Source organism: Myodes glareolus, chromosome 21 (assembly GCF_982192425.1).
Source record: "Myodes glareolus chromosome 21, mMyoGla1.1, whole genome shotgun sequence".
In the NCBI taxonomy this organism is placed as follows: domain Eukaryota; kingdom Metazoa; phylum Chordata; class Mammalia; order Rodentia; family Cricetidae; genus Myodes; species Myodes glareolus.
Window position 1 is genome coordinate 63,299,092 of NC_142046.1, and position 22,476 is coordinate 63,321,567.

At 42.0% G+C, this 22,476-nt stretch overlaps 1 protein-coding gene across 1 annotated transcript; it reads left to right on the forward strand.

Moving 5' to 3' along the window:
- The first annotated feature begins 1,688 nt into the window (after positions 1-1,688).
- Zc3h15 (zinc finger CCCH-type containing 15) lies at positions 1,689-22,174 on the forward strand. The gene is made up of 10 exons (XM_085680902.2): positions 1,689-1,865; positions 8,884-8,985; positions 14,397-14,508; positions 15,262-15,414; positions 15,791-15,882; positions 17,329-17,511; positions 18,623-18,769; positions 18,907-19,008; positions 19,798-19,921; positions 21,381-22,174. Exons 1-10 carry the CDS (start codon positions 1,791-1,793, stop codon positions 21,569-21,571), a joined length of 1,281 nt encoding a protein of 426 aa, XP_085537028.1. The 5' UTR covers positions 1,689-1,790; the 3' UTR covers positions 21,572-22,174.
- The last annotated feature ends 302 nt before the right edge of the window (positions 22,175-22,476 follow it).

Sequence of the window (22,476 nt, forward strand, 5' to 3'; positions counted from 1 at the left end):
AGACCTTAACCCTTAGCACTAGGAGGCAAAGACAAGCAGAGGCTGGTCTATCTCTGTGAGTTCCAGGTCAGCCTGGTCTACAGAGAAACGTGCAGGACAGCCTACACAGAGAAACTCTTTCTCAAAAAACAAAAACAAACAAACAACAACAAAAAGAACAGGCTTAACCTTCTCCTCAGAGTGCTGCAGTCTTTGGGTTGGCATTGCAGGGCTGTGGTGATGTGCGCCTTTAAACCCAACACTCAGGAGGCAGAGGCAGGTGGATCTCTGAGTTTGAGGGCAACCTTGTCTACAGAGTGAGTTTCAGGACAGCCAGGGCCACACAAACCCTACCTCAAACAAACAAACAAACCAACCAAGAGCAGCAAGGATAGTGAACCACAACTCTTCAACCACAATAGCTAGTCTAGTTGTCCTCAATTCCCTATTCATATTGAAATGATTGCCAATAAAAAATCCTCAGAAGTTAATAAGGATACTAAACGAATCACTAAAAAGGAAGAAATTAAGATTACTGCATTCTACCCTTATAGGAAGTCTTAGCTCATTTCTGAAGAAATACATAATACAGAAAGTAAACTGTTGCAGGGTCCCACAATAGCCCGTGTTGGCCTGGGTGGCGCTCCTGCGGGAGTGGAGCATATAAAGGGTCAAGAGAAGTCAGGTCATTGGGGCGAGCCCTTAAAAGAAATACTGGAAACCCCGCCCCTAAGTCTCTCCCTGTTTCCGCTGCCACCAGGTGCCATCCATCTCCCCGCGGTGGCATTAGGATTGTGCCACCACCTGCCCAAAGTAGCATTTTCTCCTTATGAAAAAATATTGAAAGATGAATAACTCTTTTTAAAACAATAAGTATGCAAAAGAACAGTCGTTAACTGTGTATTTTTTAAAGTATGTGTTTTGGTTGGGCAAATACTAATAGACTCATTTACATATCAACGACAAGTCATAATTTTGATTTAGACTACAACAAAAACAGGCCCTGAAGCAAGACTGTCCGGGCTGAAATCCGACATTACCGTAAATGTAGGCAGCTTCCTTTCTGGGTTTCACCTATTTAAAAAAAAAAAAAAAAAAAAAGTGCTAGCAGTTAACCCTTTACAGTGCTAGTTGTAATGGGTGAAACCGTGCGCCAAGTCGTTATGGAATTTACCCAGCACTTAAACCAAGCTCAAACTGGGTTTAGTCCATATTGATAAGACTTTAGCACAGCAAAATGGTGGCTTTCGGGAATCGTGAAGGCCTTCCCCTAGAAGCTAAAATTACTACAGGACTTCAAAGGAGAGGGAAGGCTCCATCGTGTAGGAGCCCACGTCTGGCGACGTGCAAAGTAGACTCTTCCTTCATATTATTTGATACTGAAGGTGCCGCACTCCAGCCGTGCCCCTGCAGTTCAGAATGGCTGCAGCCGCTTCCTGATCGCCCAGGCCAGGACCACAGATCTATCTAAGACTATCAGGGTCCACGAACGCACGGCGACTCCATCCCCCACCGACGGCGGTGTCCTGCCACCAGCCCCTGCCCATTCCCACGTCCCCTCCACGCCCCGTCCAGGCCCAGTACGGCCGGAGCGCACGCGCAGCCGCACTTCCGGGGGGCGCCTCGGCTCCCGCCCCACAATGCCGCGCGGCGCCGTCCTGTCGCAAAGGCCGCATCCGGGCGGCGAATGAGCGCGTCGCTTTCCGTGCGCTGCGGCGGCGGCCGGGTCTTCCTGCTCCCGCCGCGCTGCCGGACGCCCCGACGGTCGCCATCCGCGCCGCAGTCGGCTCGGCGCCCCCGCCTCCTCCGCGATGCCCCCCAAGAAACAGGCTCAGGCCGGGGGCAGCAAGAAAGCGGAGCAGAAGAAGAAGGAGAAGATCATCGAGGTGCGTACCCTTCCCCCCCCCCCCTCCGCGCGGGGCCGGGGCTCGCCCCGCTGCCGAGCGCCGCTCCCGGGGCCACGTGTCGGCGTCCAGCCCGGTGGGCCCCGGCCCCGGGAGGCGCTCGCCGGCCCTGAGCGCTAGGCCGAGCCCGCCCCGTCCTCCTCCCCGCCCGTGCCCCTCGGCCGCCCGCTGACCCCGGCCCGGCCTCCCTCGCTCCCGGGTTGCAGCCGTTCCCAGGGCTGTGCATGAAGGGGCAGGGCTGAGCGTCCTTCTGGAAGGCCCCTTCCCACAGGCCTCACGCCGCTGGCGTTTGTGTTTTCTTTATCACACACTGAGACGTAGGGCTGTTAGTTTTCAAGCGCCAACAGAATTGACTCCCCCCCCCCCCCCGCCCTTTTGGTCCATCTGAAAACTTCAGGGTCAAGCACAGGGTAACCCAGCAGTCTTGTCCAGAGTATTTAATTCCGATTCCGAATTACATGTGTAGGCTGTGTCACTGCCTGTGTTGATGACGGTGCTCCCAGTTTATCTACACACACACACACACACACACACACACACACGACGACTTTGAGTGCATTAAACGTGTAGGCCTTCAGTGAGCGATGCAAGGGATTGATGTCCTTAAATGTTCTTCAGTAGGTTTGCAGCGGTTGTATACGTGAGTTTCCTTAAGATGGTTAGCCATGTCTGACATTTGGGAAACGACGTGCATCTCTTTGTGAGATCTTTCCTACTAATCCTCCTCGTCCTTAAAAACAAATGGTATTTCATAGGTTCGGGGTGTAGTTGGGAAAAGCAGTGACCGTTTTACAGCATAACAGATCTGAATAAAAAGGAGCCCTGTATAGGTTCGTTCTTACTAAAATACCAGAATGAATGTTTTGGAATGCCATGTTTGTTTATTTTTTTGTTTTTCAACATTTGATTGTTCCAGACGTGAAAGATAGCAGTGAGAATCCCCAGAGTTCCCTTCTCCAAGTCCAATTGTACGTAGTTAAAGTTGGTGGCTGACTTGAATAAAACTGTGGAGACAGTAATACTCCTGGCTGTTGTAACTCTGTTGTGGAACTGTCATATCCAAAACATTTGAAAGCAGAATAATTGCTTGCCAGTGGTGGGGCAGACCTTGAATTACTCGGGAGACAGTGGCAGGCAGAGCTCTGTGAGTTCAAGGCCAGCCTGGTTGACAGAGGAGTTCCAAGACCGCAGGGTCTGCAAAGAGAAACCCTGTCTCGGGGGGGGGGGGGGGGGGGGAAGAAAAGGAAAGGAAAGCTAAATAATTGTCATCTTCACAGGATTTGGGAACCAAAAATCCGATGGCAGTTCAGTGCTGTGCCAACAAAAGACATTCCAAGATACTATTCTGTGGTGGAACCAGCAAAATAGAGACCACAAGACAGTAAAAGTTAGATACACTTCAGAGAATTTAGAGCTTTAACCACTTTTAATTAATAAGACTAAAGTTATTTCTTTAAAGTGGTGGTGCCAGTCTCTCCGAGTGTGAAGTGTGAAGACAGCCCGGTCCTCAGAGTGAGTTCCAGGACAGCCAGGGCTATACAGAGAAACACTGTTTGAAAAACAAAAAGCAAAAAAGTCAGAGTTATTTATAGTATTCTGTTTCCCCTAAAATTCATGCATCTATGTTGGCTTCATTCATCTTGTAACAAGATTGTTACTTTTCTGGGTGTTGTGCCTAAACATCACACACTCCAGGGTTGCAGTTGGCCACTGTCTGCAGTCCTAGTCAACAAGAGTCTGTTTGTTTGATGGTTGTATTTTTGTTTTTGAAGTAAAGAGATCCATCTTAGTTTCCATAAGTGAAGACATCTTCAAAGCTTAAAAAAACAAAAAACTCCACCATTTACCTGATTGAAAGTATGCTAATAGAGAAATGGAATTAAGCCTGGTCTGATTTGTTTGTAATTTCTCTAAGACCCTAGCATGTCTTGATGATTTCAGTGGTAGTTAAGCTTATATTTTGGCTCCTTAGTCAAATTTCGTGTAAAGCCCTCTATTTTTGTAAGAAAATTGTCTGCATATTCCCCTCTTCCTCCTTTAAACTGCCCAAGGATCACAGGGTTACTTGTGTGAGTATGTGTTGTCTTGAAATGGCTGCATCACACAGTAGTTCAAGTTTATTCTCTGTGCACACGTGGTCCCCAGACAGTATAGAACATCTGTTTTCTTAGAGCCAAAATAATACTTTGAGATCAACTTTGAGCAACAAACTGTCCGATCATAGACCAGCCAGAGCCAGAATCCGGGCAAAGGCACAAGGATTTCCAATTTGAGGACAGCATTGGCTATAATATAAAATTAAAGGATAAAAGAAATGGGGGGGCTGGAGAGATGGCTCAGCGATTAAGAGTTCTGGCCGCTCTTCCAGAGAACCCAGGGTCAGTTCCCAGCACCCATACGGCAGGTCTCAACTGTCTGTAACTCCAGTTCCAGAGGATCTGGTGCCTTCACATAGACATAACATTTAGGCGCATGAAAATAAATCTTTTTTAACAAAAGAAGAAGTATAATCGTTGGTTTGGGTTGGCAGTGTCTGGGTTTAGGGCAAACAGATAAGGAATGTATGTTCCCCTGGGCACAGGAGCACTGCAGAATAGTTACCATGGAGACCTCTGCAGACAGGACCTAGGTTTGAAAGAAGGATGTAGAAACTGTTGATTGCTGGCAGCTAAGTTAATCAGTTGCAAAGTGTCCATTTATAAATAGACAACAAAATCTATTAGGTTGTGTATTTGGAGACAAAACCACCAAGTTAATACAATGTCAGCCTCTGTCTACCCTAGGGTCCCAGATAATAGATCCCAGAACCCACGTACCTTGAAACACTGTCAACTCTCTTGGCTTTGTTTTTTCTTAAACATCTTTAAGGAGCAGGAGCTGGCCTGTAAAGGGAGCAGGATTGCTTAAGGCTCAGAAGAGGAAAGGTCAGCGTTGTCAGTCAGCTCTTTCTGACGTTCTGCTTCTCCACCTACGGAAACATACCCTTCTTTCCTTGTAACTGGTGTTTGAAACCTTAAACATGCGGTGTTTTCCTAGCTTTCTGGGAGTCACTGAAACCTTTTTCTACCTAATACTTTCCCGCTCCCAAATCAATGTCAACTCTTGGTTAAAAGTTTGTCCAGAGCCCAAGGAAAGGCTTTATTGACATAGTTTGGGTCATAAACCACCCTACTTTTGAGGTGTACCAGTATTATTCAGAATGTACTCTTTAGAAGGCTTTTGTAACAGGGACTGTCGCTCAGGTAGAGTGCCTGCCTACCACACATTGGGCATTGTGGTGTGTTTCTATAATTCTAGCACTCTGGAGATAGAAGCAAGTAGATGGGAAGTTCAAGTTCATCCTCAGCTACACATCCAGTCTTATGCCAGCCTAGGTTTTGTGTGTGTGTGTGTGTGTGTGTGTGTGTGTGTGTGTGTGTGTGTAGGGGGTGCTTTTGGTGAACCATCTTCATCTTTGACTTAACCAGGTCTCTGAAAAACATAGGTTTTGGTGGTGGGAGGAGCAAGAACTTAGATCAGATACTTTTTAATTTAAATATTATTCATTTAATAGTTGACAAATATTGAACTAGACACAGTTTCCTCAGTATTTTGAAGAAGGGAAAAACCTTGTATTTAAGTGATACATAGCGCCTTTATTTGTTTCAGATAAGTGTTAGTACTCATTATACAGTTGAGATAACAGGCACAAAGCTTAAATAACTTGCCCAAGGTATACTGAACTGGCAAGCAGGAAGCCGGGATTTAAACCCAGAAGGTCAGGCCCCCCAAGTCCTTGCTGTCAGGTACTTTCTGTAGTGCCTCAGTGTTAGCAAATCTTTAATTCATACATAAGGTTAGACTCACTTTTCCTATGACAGTTACCCAGCCCAGTTTGACTCTAGGTTATATTCTTAAACAACTTGGAAACATGCCAAAGCTTCTATGGCTGTAGGAAGACATACCTATGGACTGTGAGGAAGATTCAAGAGAGACAGACAGTGTAGTTAAACCTGGAAGCTTGCTGGGGTTTGTCTGTTTGTTTGTGTTTTGTTGTTGTGTTCCTCTTCAGGTCTGGAATTACGTGCTCCTAGGAACTGCTATTGGAAGTCTGTTCTCAAGCTGCCTTTTTTTTTTCTTGCTTAAATATTTCTATGTCAGTGTATGGTTTACTGTCCAATTTTATTTATTCATGGTTTATTGCTTCTCTGTGCTTGCATGTTGGGCAAAGCATTTATAGATATTGTTGGTACTATATTCTCCTTTCACTCATGATAGCTCGTTACTGTACAAAGAAAGTAGGGTGTTTCATACTTGGTTCATACCTAAACTAATCCCCAATATGTCACATGATCTTTGGCCATCATACCCTGGAATTGGCTAGAATATTAAGCTTTTTACAAAAACAGAAGATGCCATTAAAAGCTTGGTAAAGAGCAATTTCAGCTTATGTGTTTTCATTTTCATGTGCATAACCTATGGAATATGTGTGTAGTTTTGTAATACCGTGCTGGGATATTAAAACACAAGCAAACATTTAGGTAAGTAAAAGTAAAGCAAAGTTTAAGTACACGGTAATGAGTAAAGCAGTATTTACCAGTGAGAAGTAACCTTTTAGAATCAAAACACCTTTGAGCTTTTCACTGTTAAAGACATTGAAAGACTGTATTGGGTTTAAGGTACTAGAAAGATTGTGTTATGTTACGTGGTGTCAGATAGTTCACTCAATAGTGTTTTATTTCAGACTTAAAGTTTTCAGAGAATTCAGAATATTTTTTTTTTTGCATTCTGTGAAACCACTCAAAAGAGAATGAGAAGAAAAAATACAAATTCTGTTTTGAGGCTAGAGCCATCTGTAATATTGAACATCCACGTGTAAACGTTGGCAGCTCATGGATGAGTTGGTGACTGATCTAGAACACAGGCAGGACTGAGCTCTCTGTTGTGAAGGGTGGCGTTCTTTTACAAACACTGCACAGGCACAGAGGCTTTAGGGAAATTGGTTAAAATGTAAGGCTGAAGCTGGGTGTGGTAGTATGTGGTAAAAGGTGAGGCAAGATTAGTCAAGGCTATCCTGGGCTACATAGTAATCCCTGTCTTCCCCACCTCCCAGAAGTACCAAGGAAATGGTCCTGAGAACGATCTGTTTAATAAACCTGAAGATAGCTGCCTCCCACCGTTCCCTTCTCTGCCCTGTAGTCAGGCTTGTGTCTCTCCTAGCCAGATCCTTGCAGGAAAATGGCGTTACATAAATGAAACAGAGTTCAGATGGTAGTGCCAACCGCCCGTGTTAGGGCCGATCTCACTGTTTTAGTTTCTTTAGGCTGCTGTAACAAATTACCCAAAACTATTACTAGACTGCTTGTTTTTTTTTTCACCATTCTGGATAAAGAAGTCTGAAATCCATGATCAACATATTCGTGTCCCCTTTCTGAAGGAGGGTGTGGGGGCATTCTCCTTGGCTTCTTCCTATTGTCTGATGTCATCCGGCAATCTTTGGTTTTTCTTAACTTGTGTTTGTGTTAATCTCTGCTGCCTTCACATTGCCTTTTCTCAGTTTAACCTCATTTGAAGATTATATCCACAAAAACTTGTTTCCAAATAAAGTCACATTTAAAGTGTGGTAGATAAAAGTTTTCAAGGGGTACCACTCACCTCATTACAGCCCCAAAACCATGTACACACATCTTTACATATCTGAAGTCCCACACTGACCCTGGTGGCTCACCTTTAATCATAGCATTCTGGAGGCAGAGGCAGGCAGAGCTCTGTGAGTTCATGGTTAGCCTGGTCTTCGGAGCAAGTTTCAGAATACAGAGAAAGGCTGTCTCCAGAAAACAAAAGACAAAACAAACATCTGAAATCCTTTCTAAAGGCTTTTGTTAGCATACTGATTAAATATGAGGTAGAGAGCCAAGGATTACCATAAGTGCTGCTCACAAAATGAGAATCTCCGTAATGGGAACCGTCCAATGAACTAATAAATTACCAAACTTAATAAAAAATGCTGCTTTCTGGTTAATGTGTCCTTTCTTGTTCAGTAGACCTTCATTCAGCATAAGCTTACAAACGTACATCCTGAGATCACTTGAGTTTTGAAAGTGCTGTGTGCATCCACTCTGCTAAAGGGGATGCTAAGATATCTTGTGATTTATATGCCCATTGCCCTGGATTCTACCAGCACTGCGAAAGAAGCTAAGAATACTCTCTCTCCACATAGCATTTCCCTCAGCTTGTTTGTGGGACGACTTGTACCAGTATGACTCCTCCGCAGGTCCCAAAGACCTGATGGTCTGAAACATCCTGAGGAAAAAGAAGCACGGTCAGCCGAATGGTGGCAGTGACAGTTGTCGGTTGGCGTTAAATTGCGACTGGTCCTAGTTGATGTTTCGAGTGTCAAACGTTCATTTTCATTGTGCTAGCTACTTGTTAGGCCAGCTGACACAGGCCACAGTTATTAGGGAAGACCTCAATTGAGGAAGTACCCTCCCAAGATTGACCTTAATTTCTTGATTGATGATTGATGTGGGAGGGCCTAACTCACTGGGCAGTGCCCCCCCTAGGCTGGTGATCCTGAGTGCTATAAGAAAGCCAGTTGAACAAGCTGTGCGGAGCAGCCCAGTAGGCAGCAGTCCTCCGTGGCCTGGGCATCAGCTCATCCCCCCACCCCCAGTTGCTTTTGTTTATAGTGATTTATTGCCTTTGCCTGGTGCTGTAATATTTTATGTAATTTTGTGACATAAAGAATCTATTTTCTGAGGATAGAGGGATGGTTTAGCATGTGAAGAACACTGGATGTGCTTCCAGATGACCCAGGTTCATTTCCCAACACCCTGTTCTGGCCTCCATGGGCACTGTACACATGTGGCACACAGACTTGCATGCAGGCAAAACACATGTGCACTAAAATAAAAATACATCTTATTTTTTAAAAAGACTTGTTTTGTCTATCAATAAATAAGTATTTACATCATTGAAAAGATAATAATTTACCAAAATATTTCTGTTCTTTCCCATTTAGGACAAAACTTTTGGTCTAAAGAATAAGAAAGGAGCAAAGCAACAGAAGTTTATTAAGGCTGTCACTCATCAAGTGAAATTCGGTCAACAGAATCCACGTCAGGTAAATAATATAAATTGCTGTATTTTTCTGATGGGTGTAATATAATATACCATCTATCTCAGAATTGTATTTATCTTACTTTGTGTGTATGAGTACACATGCCACAATGCTTGTCTGTGGGTCAGAGAAGCAAGGAGAGTTCTCTCTTTTCACTGTGTAGACTCCAGTCACTGAACTGAGTTATTCAGGGTTGGCCGCAAATGCCTTTACTCACTGAGACATCTCTCTGGCCCTGAACAGATTCTGTGGACTAACAGTTCCCACTTTCTCAGTTTCCCTGTCTGTACTAGATGCTAAGGTTTCTTAGTGTTTGACCGATAATAAGCTTTAAGTGACCTTTCATTGTGTTCCTCGGGTAGGGTGGGTCTTCTCGTGTACTTGTCATTTTACACTCCCCTGTCCTGACCAACTACTCAAATACTGTCTGTCTTTCTCTTACTTTTTGGTTTTTCAAGGCAGGGTTTCTCTGTAGCTGTGAGTTCTGTCCTGAAATTCATTCTGTAGACCAAGCTGGCCTTGAAGTCACAGAGATCTGCCTGCCTCTGCCTCCTGAGTGCTGGGATTAAAGGTGTGCACCACCACCCAGTCTTTCTTACAAATTTGTAAGAAATACTTTTAACATTGCAGATAATTTGTCTCATCTCTCTTTTGCTGTGCTATAATTTTACCTCACTTTCTGCTGTGTTGTTTTGCACAATTTTCTTAGTTCCTTATATTTTGTTTTATTTATTTGTTTTCTGGTTGCTTCCTTTTTGCAGTCTATACTTTGCCCTCTATTTTATGTATCTGTAAGATTGTCTTTAAAGTTGAATAGCTACTCTGCCCAGCATCATATCGCCACTGAACTGGAATGTAACTACTGATGCATTAGGATCTCCTCCTGGATTCTCTCTTCTGTTCCTCTTATTTGTTGTCTGGGTCATTATCATGTTGATTTTTATTATAGTGAGTGACCTAGACGTATATGTTAGCTATGGTGTCTCCTTTTTATTCTTGCTGCTTCTGAGATATTTGTTCTTATATAAGAACTGATAATTGTTCAAAAACTTTAACCTCTTTTTCTTTGTATTCTTTAGACCTTTCATCCTATAAGGTTTTACCAATATGGTCTTTTTTTTAATTTTCTTTTTTAATATCTTTTCCTTAATTCTTGGTAACACTCTTTGGACATAGAAGAGAAATTCTCAACTATGTTTTTAACTGCAGTTGTTTTTAGTCTGAGAATATCAGCATAATATCTGTTAGATTACTCATCTTTGCCTAGAACCCACTTCTCTCTGTGCTGGCTCCAAGTCATTGTCTCTTTCCCCCCACGTCACAGTTTTATTCTAAAGCCAGACGGTAGTGTTCCTTCTAGTAAGATGATCATGTTTGTACTGAAACAGTACAGAGTTTTGAAAGCTATTGTTCCTAAGCAATACAGTGAGATGATTTAGATAGCCTACATTATATTAGATCTTATCAGTAATACTCGAGGGACTTGAGCTACCATGGATTTGGGCATCTGGAAGAGGCCTAGACTCACTGCCCAGAGTTATCAAAGGATAGCTGTATGCTAATGGCGTGGGAGAATTGTCTGTATTCTGTCAATCATATTTTAATAAAACACTGATTGGCCAGGCAGGCAGTATAGGCGGGTCAACCAGACAGGAAGTAGAGGCAGGGCAATGAGAATAGAATAAGGCTACGAAGGAAGAAGGTCCCTCCGCCACTCCTGCGCAGACCACCGAAGAGACAGGATGTAACCTGCCCAGCTGAGAAAGGTACTGAGCCCGTGTGGCTAACGTAGATAAGGATAATGGGGTAACAAAAGTTATAAGAGCTAATAAGTAGCCTGACCTAAAGGGCCAATCAGTGTATAACCTTATGGAGTTCTGTGTGTGATTTTCGTTGGGAGTTGCTGACTGTGGGGTACGGGGCGGGACAGAAACCCCAACAAGCCAGCCCATCATGTTACATGCTAAGCCTTGGAGACAGGTAGACTTGGGTTGGATCTTTATCGTTACATGACTTTAAGTTGTTCACATACATCGGTTTTTATTTTGCAGTGCAAGGGCACTTGTCTCTTGTAGGGTTCCCCTGGTTGTTAAGACTCCCGTCCAATACATTTCCTCTTCCTCTGACATCTTCCTAGTCGTTTGAGTGTTGTTTGCGATTTAATAGACCTAGCAGTGTTATATATAAAATTCATGTACTTCTTAAGTATGTCACTGCATTCAGTATTATATTCTTGATATTTTCTTGGGTAACTGGTCTAGCATTGAATATAAAGTACCACATATTACTTTGAGGCTGAGCAGCAATGCTGTTTGTAGACCCAAACCTGAGGTCCTACCCTGGGTTGTGTCTGTGGAAGATGACTCTGCTCCTAGTTATTTCCCAGACATCTCTCCCAGGGGGTGTGTACCACAGCTCCCCTAAACAGCTGTCAGGGCCTGTGAGGCCCCTTCCTGGTTCCCATCTTTAGGGAGAATATGCTGTACTTCCAGTTTACCCAGGAGCTTCTGCCGTACCTTTCCTCCCTGTCCCTTTCTACCCTCGAACACATGCACAGATAGGGACCGTGAGCCTGCGGAGAGATCAGAAGACAAAGTGAGTAGGGACTGACTGACTGCCACTGCTAAGCTTCATTCAGCAACTCTGTAAAAGGGAGCCCGCCCGAGCATTTTAAATCTGAACATCATAGGTCAGGTGTTTGTGGACTAGAAAGACAACTACACTGATAAAACATTTGGTGTTCTCTCTCTTTTTTTTTTAAACAGATGTAAACTGTTTTATTTTACCTACAATACAGATTTTCCATGTAAAGATCACACAGTAAAAAAGTCAGATTTTGAGAATATATTTTAGAAATTTCAATCAGGGACAGATTTTTCTTCTCAAGAGGAAGTTCATTTAAGAAACACACAAGAAAGACATGTTTTTACTGTTGTATCAGTATGGAATATCTAAATACATTCTCTTCTTAGAACATGCATATTAATGTACATGGAGGTAGGTGATGATATCTATTTGATAGCCTGTGTGCATTTGTAACACAATTATTTGTATTCTTGCCTTCTGCAGCCATGTTACCATATGTGGCAGTTCACCAGTTTTAATCACTATAGTTTGCTGTGGATTTTAGGTACTACTAGACTTTACTACAGTCTATCCAAACACACTTAAACTTCAACTGCCTATAAGCCTGCTTTTTGTAAGAGGCCATTCTGGAAATGGCCTGGTAGAAGCATTGACCTCACTCAAGGCTTCTAACATCATTAGCCACTTTTTCTTTTCTCTTGAAGAATATATATATATTCACTGCTGTGCTCTTTACACCTTGACAAACAAGCACATTGTTTCAGGTGTTTACATACATTTGAAGGCATTTTAAAAATGATGTTCCAACGTCGTTTGCTATAAATGACACAGATGTATTTGATGAAGAGAACGTTTTGTTACTTGGAGTAATTGATTTTAAAACTTAACACAAAGCTCCAATAATTAAGGTGTCATGTTGCTAAAGTGTTCTCTCTTCTTGCCTCAGCCTCATAAGTACTAAGTGACCTATGCCACTGTGTCCCAGTGGTTTATGGCCTCCAGTATATTCTTCTAGATGCCACATAGGAGATGAGCCTAGCCAGCAAAGTGTACTATGATTTAAAGGAAAGCAGAATGATTTTGTTGTTGTTTAAACACTTCTACTGTGTAGTTGAAGTCAGAACTTGGAATGACCTAATTGTAACGTTGGTTCATTCTTCAAGACTTGTTTTGTTTTTCCTTTTTGAACACATTTTCTTCTTACAGTTTTATTTTTCTTGCTGCTGTTCCTTGAGTTTCTTTAACAGATTAGGTTCTGTGTTATCCCAGACTAGGTTCTGTGTTATCCCAGACTAGGTTCTGTGTTATCCCAGACTAGGTTCTGTGTTATCCCAGACTAGGTTCTGTGTTATCTCAGACTAGGTTCTGTGTTATCCCAGACTAGGTTCTGTGTTATCCCAGACTAGGTTCTGTGTTATCCCAGACTAGGTTCTGTGTTATCCCAGACTAGGTTCTGTGTTATCTCAGATTAGGTTCTGTGTTATCCCAGACTAGGTTCTGTGTTATCTCAGACTAGGTTCTGTGTTATCCCAGACTAGGTTCTGTGTTATCTCAGATTAGGTTCTGTGTTATCTCAGACTAGGTTCTGTGTTATCCCAGACTAGGTTCTGTGTTATCCCAGACTAGGTTCTGTGTTATCTCAGATTAGGTTCTGTGTTATCTCAGACTAGGCCCTGCCTAGTTGCAGTGGCGTTGGTACCGTGTCCAGTGCAGCTGCCTTTAGACAGCTCCGCCCAGATGCTCTGGAAGCATTTCATGCTCCTGTGTCCAAACCTGAGCTCATCTCCACCTGCCCTGAAACCTGCTCCTCCTGTATTCCCTGTCCTTTTCAGCAGCACTTATTGTGCATATGCTAATCCCAGGCTCCTCTTTCTCCTCGTCCTTAGTTCTGCTTCCTAAATGCTTTCTTCTCCCTTTTGTACTAATACCTGTTCCAATCCCTAGTGCCTTCCTGTCTACAATTGCAGGAGATTCTTTGCTTTCTTCGAGCATTTCTACTCCGTCCTCAAAGTCTCTACCCTGTCTTTGTAAAATGGAACCTGATCTGGTTACTTCAAACCACTAAGTTAAAGTCTCTCGCCTACTGATAAGATCCAAACTTGTCCTTGATGTTTTCCATATCTTGGTGTTTTCAGTGGCGGGTTCCTTTTACATTCTTTTCTTGTTGATAGCACTCCTCTACAAAGTTACCAGCTCAATCTAATTTTCTAAGCATATAGACATTCTTTGTTTCAGAGTTTTGTGTATATTGTATTATAGTTGTGTGTCTGTCTGCCCACGGTCTGAGTTTCCTTAAATAAGCATCTTGTATTGTGTCTTCTAATATAAGACTGAGGTGTAAATGTTTTAGATGAATACACCAGTCGTTAGGTACCAGAACTACGAGTGCATTGTGCCTTCTGTTATCCCCATCACTAGTTTGTGGTGCTTACTGACCGTTATTGAACATATCAGGCTGTTTTCATCTCATGTCAAAATGCGCTCGTATTTCTAGAGTGTAAGTTGTTTTCACTGGGAAAAAAATATACTTCAGTTGAGAAGTATTTGCTAAATGCCAGGGTTAAGTGTTTAATATTTGCTTGTTACCATGAACTCATTAGCTTCGAATGCATTTTAATTATGTGTGGTGCCTAATTATAGTACAAAAAGGAATTTGTTACAAAGCTTATCAATTTTAATAGTTTAACCGCAATATCTAATATGTAAGCCACTTATTGTAAAGAGTGCATAATATAAATATACAAATGTTTTTGTTATGGTCGTAATTGCTGTATAGTGGAAACAATTGTATAAGCAATCAGATTTACATTTTTAACTTGGAAATCTAGGTGGCACAAAGTGAAGCTGAGAAGAAGCTGAAGAAAGATGACAAGAAGAAGGAGCTGCAGGAACTGAACGAGCTGTTCAAGCCTGTAGTCGCCGCGCAGAAGATAAGTAAAGGTAAGATTAAATGTCACAAGTGCTCTTTTATCAAATGCAGATCTTGTTGCAAACTTGACTTGTGCGGAGCTGGAGTGACGCCTCTTGCTCTTAGCGAGGACCTGGTCTCAGTCCCCAGCACCCTGGGCACCTCGGGTACACATGCATGCAGGCAGCCAGCACTCACACAGTTTCTCTAGGTTTTTATGTGGTTTGTGCCTGACGCATAGGAGGAAGAGGCGGGCAGATCTGTATGAGCTCACGGCCAGCCAAAGCTAAACAGCAAGACTTTGTCTTAAGAAAATAAAAACGCAGTAGTTTTCTGGAGTTTTGTTCTTTGTGTTTTAATGGGGGTGGTCTTTAGGAGCACGACAAAGCTGTGGTCTCATAAACTGTATGTCACATGCATATTTGGGACAATAGTCTTCATTTGTGTTTTCTTTGCCTCCTGTCTCACTGACTCCATAGCCAAGGAACTAGAAGAACCTCCGTGCTTGATCTTCACCTCTGCCACTTATTTTGTTAATAAAAGAAAAATAAATAGTTAAAATGCTATGTAAAGAACTTTAAAGAAATATCTAACCAAACACCTCTAAGTGATACTTTCTCTTACATTAGTAAATAGAAAATAATAAGTTAGACAGAAGTAATCCCAGACACAAGCTGCCGTCTAGCAGCCTATAAGATTGGGACAGCCAACACCCTGCAGTAGGAACAGGGTCCCGAAAGTGGGTTACCTGCCTGTACTATAGATGTCCTTCCTGTTGGATCCAGGTGCAGATCCCAAGTCTGTGGTGTGTGCATTCTTCAAACAAGGGCAGTGTACTAAAGGAGATAAGTGTAAGTTCTCTCATGACCTCACTTTGGAGAGAAAGTGTGAAAAGCGAAGTGTTTACATTGATGCCAGAGATGAAGAACTTGAAAAAGGTATTTCTTAACTTTCTCTTAAAGTTGAAAAATAAATCCCCTTTTTTGTTTCTTACTACTTAGTAACATATTAATACGGTATTGACTAGTATATTTGTAAAGAACAGTTGGTTTACACAGAGTTTAAGTAAATGATGCTTAGAATACAGTGGTTTAATTTGGATTTGGCTGTCTTCCTTCCTGTGCTAATGTCTCATTTATCTAAACTACTTAGGGAGCTTGGGTGGATAATTTGCAATATTGTGTATGCTGTCTTTGCTGCTTCAGAGAAAATTGTTACATTATGAATATTTCTGTGTTGTGTACTGTTTGCTTAGAGGCCTACCTATATAGTAGAGCAAGAGATAAAAATTGCTTGTTGTGTCTTTTTATTCAGATACTATGGATAATTGGGATGAGAAAAAACTGGAAGAAGTAGTAAACAAGAAGCATGGTGAGGCGGAAAAGAAAAAACCAAAAACTCAAATAGTATGTCCTTTTCTTGAATTGAGTTGCTGTGGCATTTATTATTAGGGAAAATTTTATGGCAAGGTATTGATGTTTTCTACTGGATTGTTGAGTATTAGAAAATTACATTTCACCAACATAAGCTTGTTTTTTGGAATTTACAAATTTCACTTTTTAATTAAATTGTTTTAATAAAATTGGTCTAAAAGCTGAATAACTTATAAAGTTTCCTAAATGCAATTTTATGGAGTAATTGTGCTTCCTTAACTATGGGTTAGCATAGTTGGACATGGTAGCATATACCTGTAATCCCAATAGGTAGATTGCGCATTCCACGTGGGACCAGGCTGCAAAAATAGACTGTCTCAAAAGTACAGGAGTAATACAATACATACTTAGCTAAGAATCATCTGTCTTGTGAGTAGTGGAAGAAGTAGGCTTGTTAAGCCAACCCTTGTAATTAATTGGTTGATTCAATTACTAGGTCAAAAGTACTTTTTCATGTGAATTCCAAATGAGTTAGTAACTCTAGTTCTGGGAAGTCTGCCTTTAAAAATTCGGGTACCTCCTCAGCGTCTCTACTTACATGCATACGTCTGTATCCGGGATACATGTCCAGTAAGAGTCTGCCCTGCTGGAAGATGCAGATGAATTTTGCTTCCTTCTTAGGAAGATGGATACTGGTGATTTTATTTGTGGAGGTTGTTGCCTGATGCTTTAGCACAGTTGCACTTTGTGCCCTTTGCGTTTGAGGATCACTGTTGTGTTCCTTTGAACCTTGTACCCTTATGACTCACGTACAGAGTTGCCTGTTTAATTAGGTAATCCCGATGAGTTTGTGTCATTATTGCATAGCATTTGTTTTGTTTTTTTTTTCTTTATTGTGCCTTGTAGTGCTAGGAGTAAGACCTTGGGCTGGATTTGGGGGCTGATTTAAAAATCAGACTTCTGAGGATTATATTACAGAGGCTAACTGGAAAACATCGGAGTAGAGGCTTAGATTTTGCCATTTATACTACATGGTTTGGTTTTAATCAATTATGTGTAGCAGTGGTGTCTATGTGTGGTACGTGCACGTGACTACAAGTGCCTGTAGATCCTCTGGAGCCAGACTTATTGGCAGTTTTAAGCCCCCTGACTTTAACTGCTGAGCATCTCTCTAGCTCCTGACTTGTTTATGGGGACGGGGGGGGGGGGGGGGTCTCCGTCCACTGCAGCCGAGGCTGGCCTTGAACTCTTAAACAGTTCTTGCCTTGGCTTCTTCCTGAGGGCTGGAATTACAAAGGAGTGAACCACATGGTCTGACTTTGTATTAGATTCATTTTCAAATCTTTTCTGTAAAAGTGTGCTTTGTACATAAGTTAGCCTTAGGATATAAGTATTGTTACTTGTTCCGTATACTTAAGCAAATCAAAGTGAGGTAGATTTACACTGTACCACCACTTCTGAATAATGCTGTCTCTCTAGGTGTGCAGACATTTCCTTGAAGCTATTGAAAATAACAAGTATGGCTGGTTCTGGGTGTGTCCTGGAGGTGGCGACAATTGCATGTATCGTCATGCACTTCCTCCTGGATTTGTGCTGAAGAAAGACAAAAAGAAAGAAGAGAAAGAAGATGAGATTTCGTTAGAAGATCTAATTGAAAGAGAGGTAACAAGTATCTTTTCTCTTAAAAGCTGCTTTTAATTATTTTTGTAAATTCTAATATTTACCACTTGGGGGCAATAGCATGTTAAGAAAGGAAAAATAATATCATGTCCTTTCCCTAAAGTTTCTGTACTTAAATTACTCTTGAGTATCATAAATGTAAATTTTATTGTTTACATTAGCCCAACATACTTTAATTTTAGGGATGTCTAGGGTACTTTGTTTGTTAAGTCACTGCTGTTTTCATACCATGGGGTTATTTTAAATGTTTGTTTATGCCTCATATTGATGCAGCTTAGGGTCTCTGCCTGGTGCTCTGTTTTCTTTTTTAGCATACTTGTGTGTGTGTGGAAAGAAACCATCCCTCTGGGTTCTGGGTATGTTTGTCTGTCCAGTTAGAGGAGAGGTAGTGTGTGTAAGAGCATCTCGATTGTTGTAGCTCAGCGACGGAGGGGATTGTGTGAGTTGGAGGGCAGTGAGATTATCGGGAACACTAAATTCAGCATGGTTTGCTTCATTGTGCGTGTGAGTGACTAATGCAGAGATTGAGTACACTCCTCACATGGCTGTTGTCTGTCACATAGATAAAGTAGTAGAGTGTTCGTGTGAGTAACTAATGGAGAGATTGCATACACTCCACATGGTGTGGTCTGTCACATGGATAAGGTAGTAGAGTGTGGATGGTCAAGCAGGGCTAAGACTGTTTTCCCGCCTTCCACCACTCTGATGAGTGTCCTGCCACCCTCTTGATTTTGGAGATCAACACTGAGTGTCTAACAGATAATTTTTTCTACCCATTTATTAACTTGCTACCTTGAGAAGTGCAGATTTTGTCTTTTGGTTTTATCTCTTATCTGAAAGAACACAAATGAAGCTTGAATTTATTATGATGTTTTTTAAAATATCTATTTCACAGCAAAGTTTTCTGCTCAAGTCTACGTCAAAGTGTTAAGCTCTCTGTGTGTGTCTGGGTACTTGTTTAGCCTATTACCATGCTAACATCGCTTAGTCTGTTTTATGTTTTAGGGCATTCATAGGGAAAGAGTTACCTACCTTGAAAGAAAAATGCTGTTAAACAATTATAAGTGACTTTAAATATCTCTTTGCTTTGCAGCGTTCTGCCTTAGGTCCAAATGTTACCAAAATCACTCTAGAATCATTCCTTGCGTGGAAGAAAAGGAAAAGACAAGAAAAGATTGATAAACTTGAACAAGATATGGAGAGACGGAAAGCTGACTTCAAAGCAGGGAAAGCACTCGTGGTATGTCCCAGACTCAGACCAATGGTCCTTCATTCTTCTGTCTCATCGTTGTTAAAATGCAAGGTTAAATCTGCATAGTATGTCTAATATTAATGGTAGCATTTCCTTTGCAATGATATATTTGTGTGCCTTTGTAGATCAGTGGTCGTGAGGTGTTTGAATTTCGTCCTGAGCTGGTTAATGATGATGACGAGGAAGCAGATGATACCCGTTACATTCAGGGAGCAGGTGGTGATGAGGTAAGACCAAGCTTTGACCTCTCATGTTGATCTTACTGAAGGGAAGTGGTAGAGAAAAACAGAAGCATGGCTAAGGGCACCAATGCTAGACTCTGGAGTTCAGGTCCTGTTTCCATCCATAAGAAACGTTCCCTAGACCTCCTCCATTCTTAATCTCAGTGCAGGTAAGTAGTTCCTAACACAGGCTACTTCTGAGAATGAGTGAGTTCACTTAGTACATGCTGAGTGGTGGTGACTCATACTTTTGACCTCAGCACTTAGAACACAGAGGCAGGCAGATCTCTTGAGTTCAAGGCCAACCTGGTCTGCAAGGCAAGTGAGTTCCAGGACAGCCAGGGCTACACAGAAAAACCAAGATAAAAAAGAACTTAGTACAGTGCTTGGTGCACACAGTTAGGTGCTATTTACAGTAGATTTTTTAAAGCTATTTCTGTCCCTTTAAAATAATTTCTTTGTTTAAAATTTGTTCTGCCCAAACAGTCAAGGGGTGAGGGCAGTAGATAAGGTAAAGAGCAGGTCTGCTGATGTCATGTGCTGTTGTTATGGAATTCCAGGTTGAAGGAACGTCATACCCACACCATGATTCCAGAGAAGAAAACTAGAAACAGTGACTGCTTTTTTTTTTTTTTCTAAAAGGTTAAGGGGGAAGAAATTGAGTTTTCAAGCAGTATCATTTGTCTTTTTCTTGGTGTTAGTAATAATTTTGTTTCCTGAAGATAATGTGTCAAGAGTAAAAGTGAGTTAAGGAAACTTATTTGTAGTGACTTTGCCTCCTCTGTGTTGTTAAAGGTTGATGATTCTGTGGGTGTGAATGACATAGACGTAAGCCTGTACATCCCGAGGGATGTGGAAGAGACAGGCATCACTGTAGCCAGTCTCGAAAGATTCAGCACGTACGCCTCAGACAGAGATGGTGAGTATGCTGCCTTTTCCAGAGGCCCAGAGAAACAAGGAAACCGACCTGGGCAAATTCAGATGTATGCAGGCTCTAAACTGGAAATGGGAACTTTTGGCTTAATAAAAATGTAGGGAGAGCTGTAGAAAAGAATGGCTTAGTGGGTATTGAAACCATGGGCTAAACGCCTTAAAAGAAGATCAAAAATGAATTGGAAGATGTAGCTTTTTAATGTTATTCTCAAATTCTGTATAACTATTGCAGACAAAAACAGACTGAAAGTAATGTGCACTAGTGTCAGAATGAATGAGCTCAGCTAGTCGGGATGTATAGAGTAACAGTCTAGAGCACACTGTACACACCAGTGTTATGGGCCAGGCAAAAACAGATGCGCTTACCAGAGTGGAAAAAATTAAGAGACTTGTGTTTCGGGGTGGGGGGGGGGACTAGAATTACAGGTATTTTATTAGCTGCAGTTACACAAAGGGATACTGAAATAAGGTACTTGATTTACCAAGTATGGAAATGGGGGGAGAGGACAGATGAGTCCAGACCATGTGTCAGAAGCAGTGTGGTTACAGGGAGGGGCTTTTACGATGTGAGAAATAGGAACATACATATGTGTCAAGCAGAAAGGCTCTAGTGGAGGAGGAGAAAAGAAACAAACCCTGAAAGTGTGTGCAATGAGGCAGTGTGAGGGTGGAGGGAAGGCTTTCTGGGGACTGTGGACGTAAAGGTTGGGGCGCATGAGGAAGGGGCTTGAAGACTAAGAATGCTGTGAGAGAGAAACACGGGATGTTAATTAAGGCAAAGGCTGGGACAGGAAAGACTAATACACCTGATTTTCATTATGAAAGTTGACAAGTTGTAACTTAAAACAAGTGGTTTATCCTGCCAAGCTCTGAGATGGGTATCGAGTGGAGTGGGGATTTGGTGACATTATCTGAAGTTCATATCTCCACGACCTTGTAATCAGAAATGTTTAAGTGAATTAAAATGTAAGCAAGGCTAGTAAAAGTTGTCATAATGTAAGTGTTGTCATTGAACAAGAGGCAGCAGCGTCTTTGGTCTTGTTGCACACAGCTGTGTGCTAAAGCTGCCTAAGCAGTAGGCTCTTAGCTGTGGTGCTGGAGACCAGACCCACGCCTCCTCACAGGCTCTGTCTGTTAAACCAGCAGCCAGGTAACTGCCCACAGGCACTTTGCTGGGGTTGTTCTGTGGCCTTTAGTCCTAACGAAATAGATTGGGATTGACTGCTGCGGAACCAAATCGCTGAGTCACGTGAGGAACACAGATGGGATTTCCTAGTGGACAGGTGATTGGTACAGGTGAGCTCAGAAAAGGAAGACCTGTCCTTGCTGCAGGAATCTCAGGGAAGGAATTCCTGGGAAAGGAAGAGAGGTCTGTGCTCTTGGTTGCTGCTGTAATGCTGTCTTGTTTCTAGGCCGTACTGATTTCGATTTTGTTTTGTTTTTAGAGAACAAATTAAGTGAAGCTTCTGGAGGCCAGGCTGAAAATGGCGAAAGAAGTGACTTGGACGAGGACAGCGGAGTGGGGGGACAAGAGAATGGAACCATCGGTGCTGTTCCCGTTGATGAGAATCTGTTCACTGGGGAAGATCTGGACGAACTAGAAGAAGAATTAAACACACTTGATCTAGAAGAATGACACCAGACAAGGCAAGAAGAAAATTAGGTCAGCTCAACATGATCAGCCGTAATCAAAACTGACTACGTTAATTGTTTTGCCACCTAGAATCAGCAGGATGTTTATTTCCCGTGATGATTCTGGAGGAATACTGTCCTCCACAAAGGAATACTCTCCCTGCGTCTTCTCTTGTGACTTTGACTACATCTCCTAGTAAGTTCAGAGTAGTTGATGGTAATTGAAGATGGTCGTTACAGAAGATGGTTGTCACCGTCCACCCCGTAGGAAGTGTAAGTCTTCTCCAGCTTTTGGTTTCACTGGGCATGTGTTATTTCCAGGAACAACAAAGTCATACTTAAAATACTTTCCGTTTGATGCAGTTTTTAATGAGTGGTTTCCTTTCCTCTGTATTTATATGTTTTAAAGACTGCCTGGAAGGTGAGTGCTGTATAAAGGAAACTGCATGTGCAGGTCAGTGTCGCACATCTGGACAGGTAGATGGACAGAGACGGGACTTGTCCAGCCTGACAGGGTCAGCCACAGTCCCTGCACTAAAGCTGTTTAAAGTTCTCCCCTTTTTGCCAATAAAGTTGTAAATAAAAACCATCATACATCCAAACCCAACTGGGCTTTTTGTTTTGTTTTGTTTTAAGTTTTTCTATGAAGTATTTAACATTCCTAGCTTGGTATTTTAATTAAATATTGATTATATTGGTTGTAGGTGTCACAGAGGCAAAGACTTAATGGATTTTCTTGGTACATGGTATGTAACCATGGAGTACTGACAGCGTTGACAGTTGTTATTTTCCATTTCCAAAAAGACTTATATGCTGTTACTTTATTTCTGGAATTGTTGGATCGCCTACCTAATTAAATGGTTCTTAGAGTTAAACAAATACTTCGTTGAAATCAACATTACATAAAGA

Excerpts from the sequence above, each read along its gene's own strand:
- Zc3h15 (XM_085680902.2), top strand. The coding sequence starts at position 1,791 with ATGCCCCCCAAGAAACAGGCTCAGGCCGGGGGCAGCAAGAAAGCGGAG. Across the intron at positions 14,509-15,261 it reads CGCGCAGAAGATAAGTAAAG|GTGCAGATCCCAAGTCTGTG; the intron begins GTAAGATTAAAT and ends TGTTGGATCCAG. Across the intron at positions 18,770-18,906 it reads AAGCAGGGAAAGCACTCGTG|ATCAGTGGTCGTGAGGTGTT; the intron begins GTATGTCCCAGA and ends GTGCCTTTGTAG.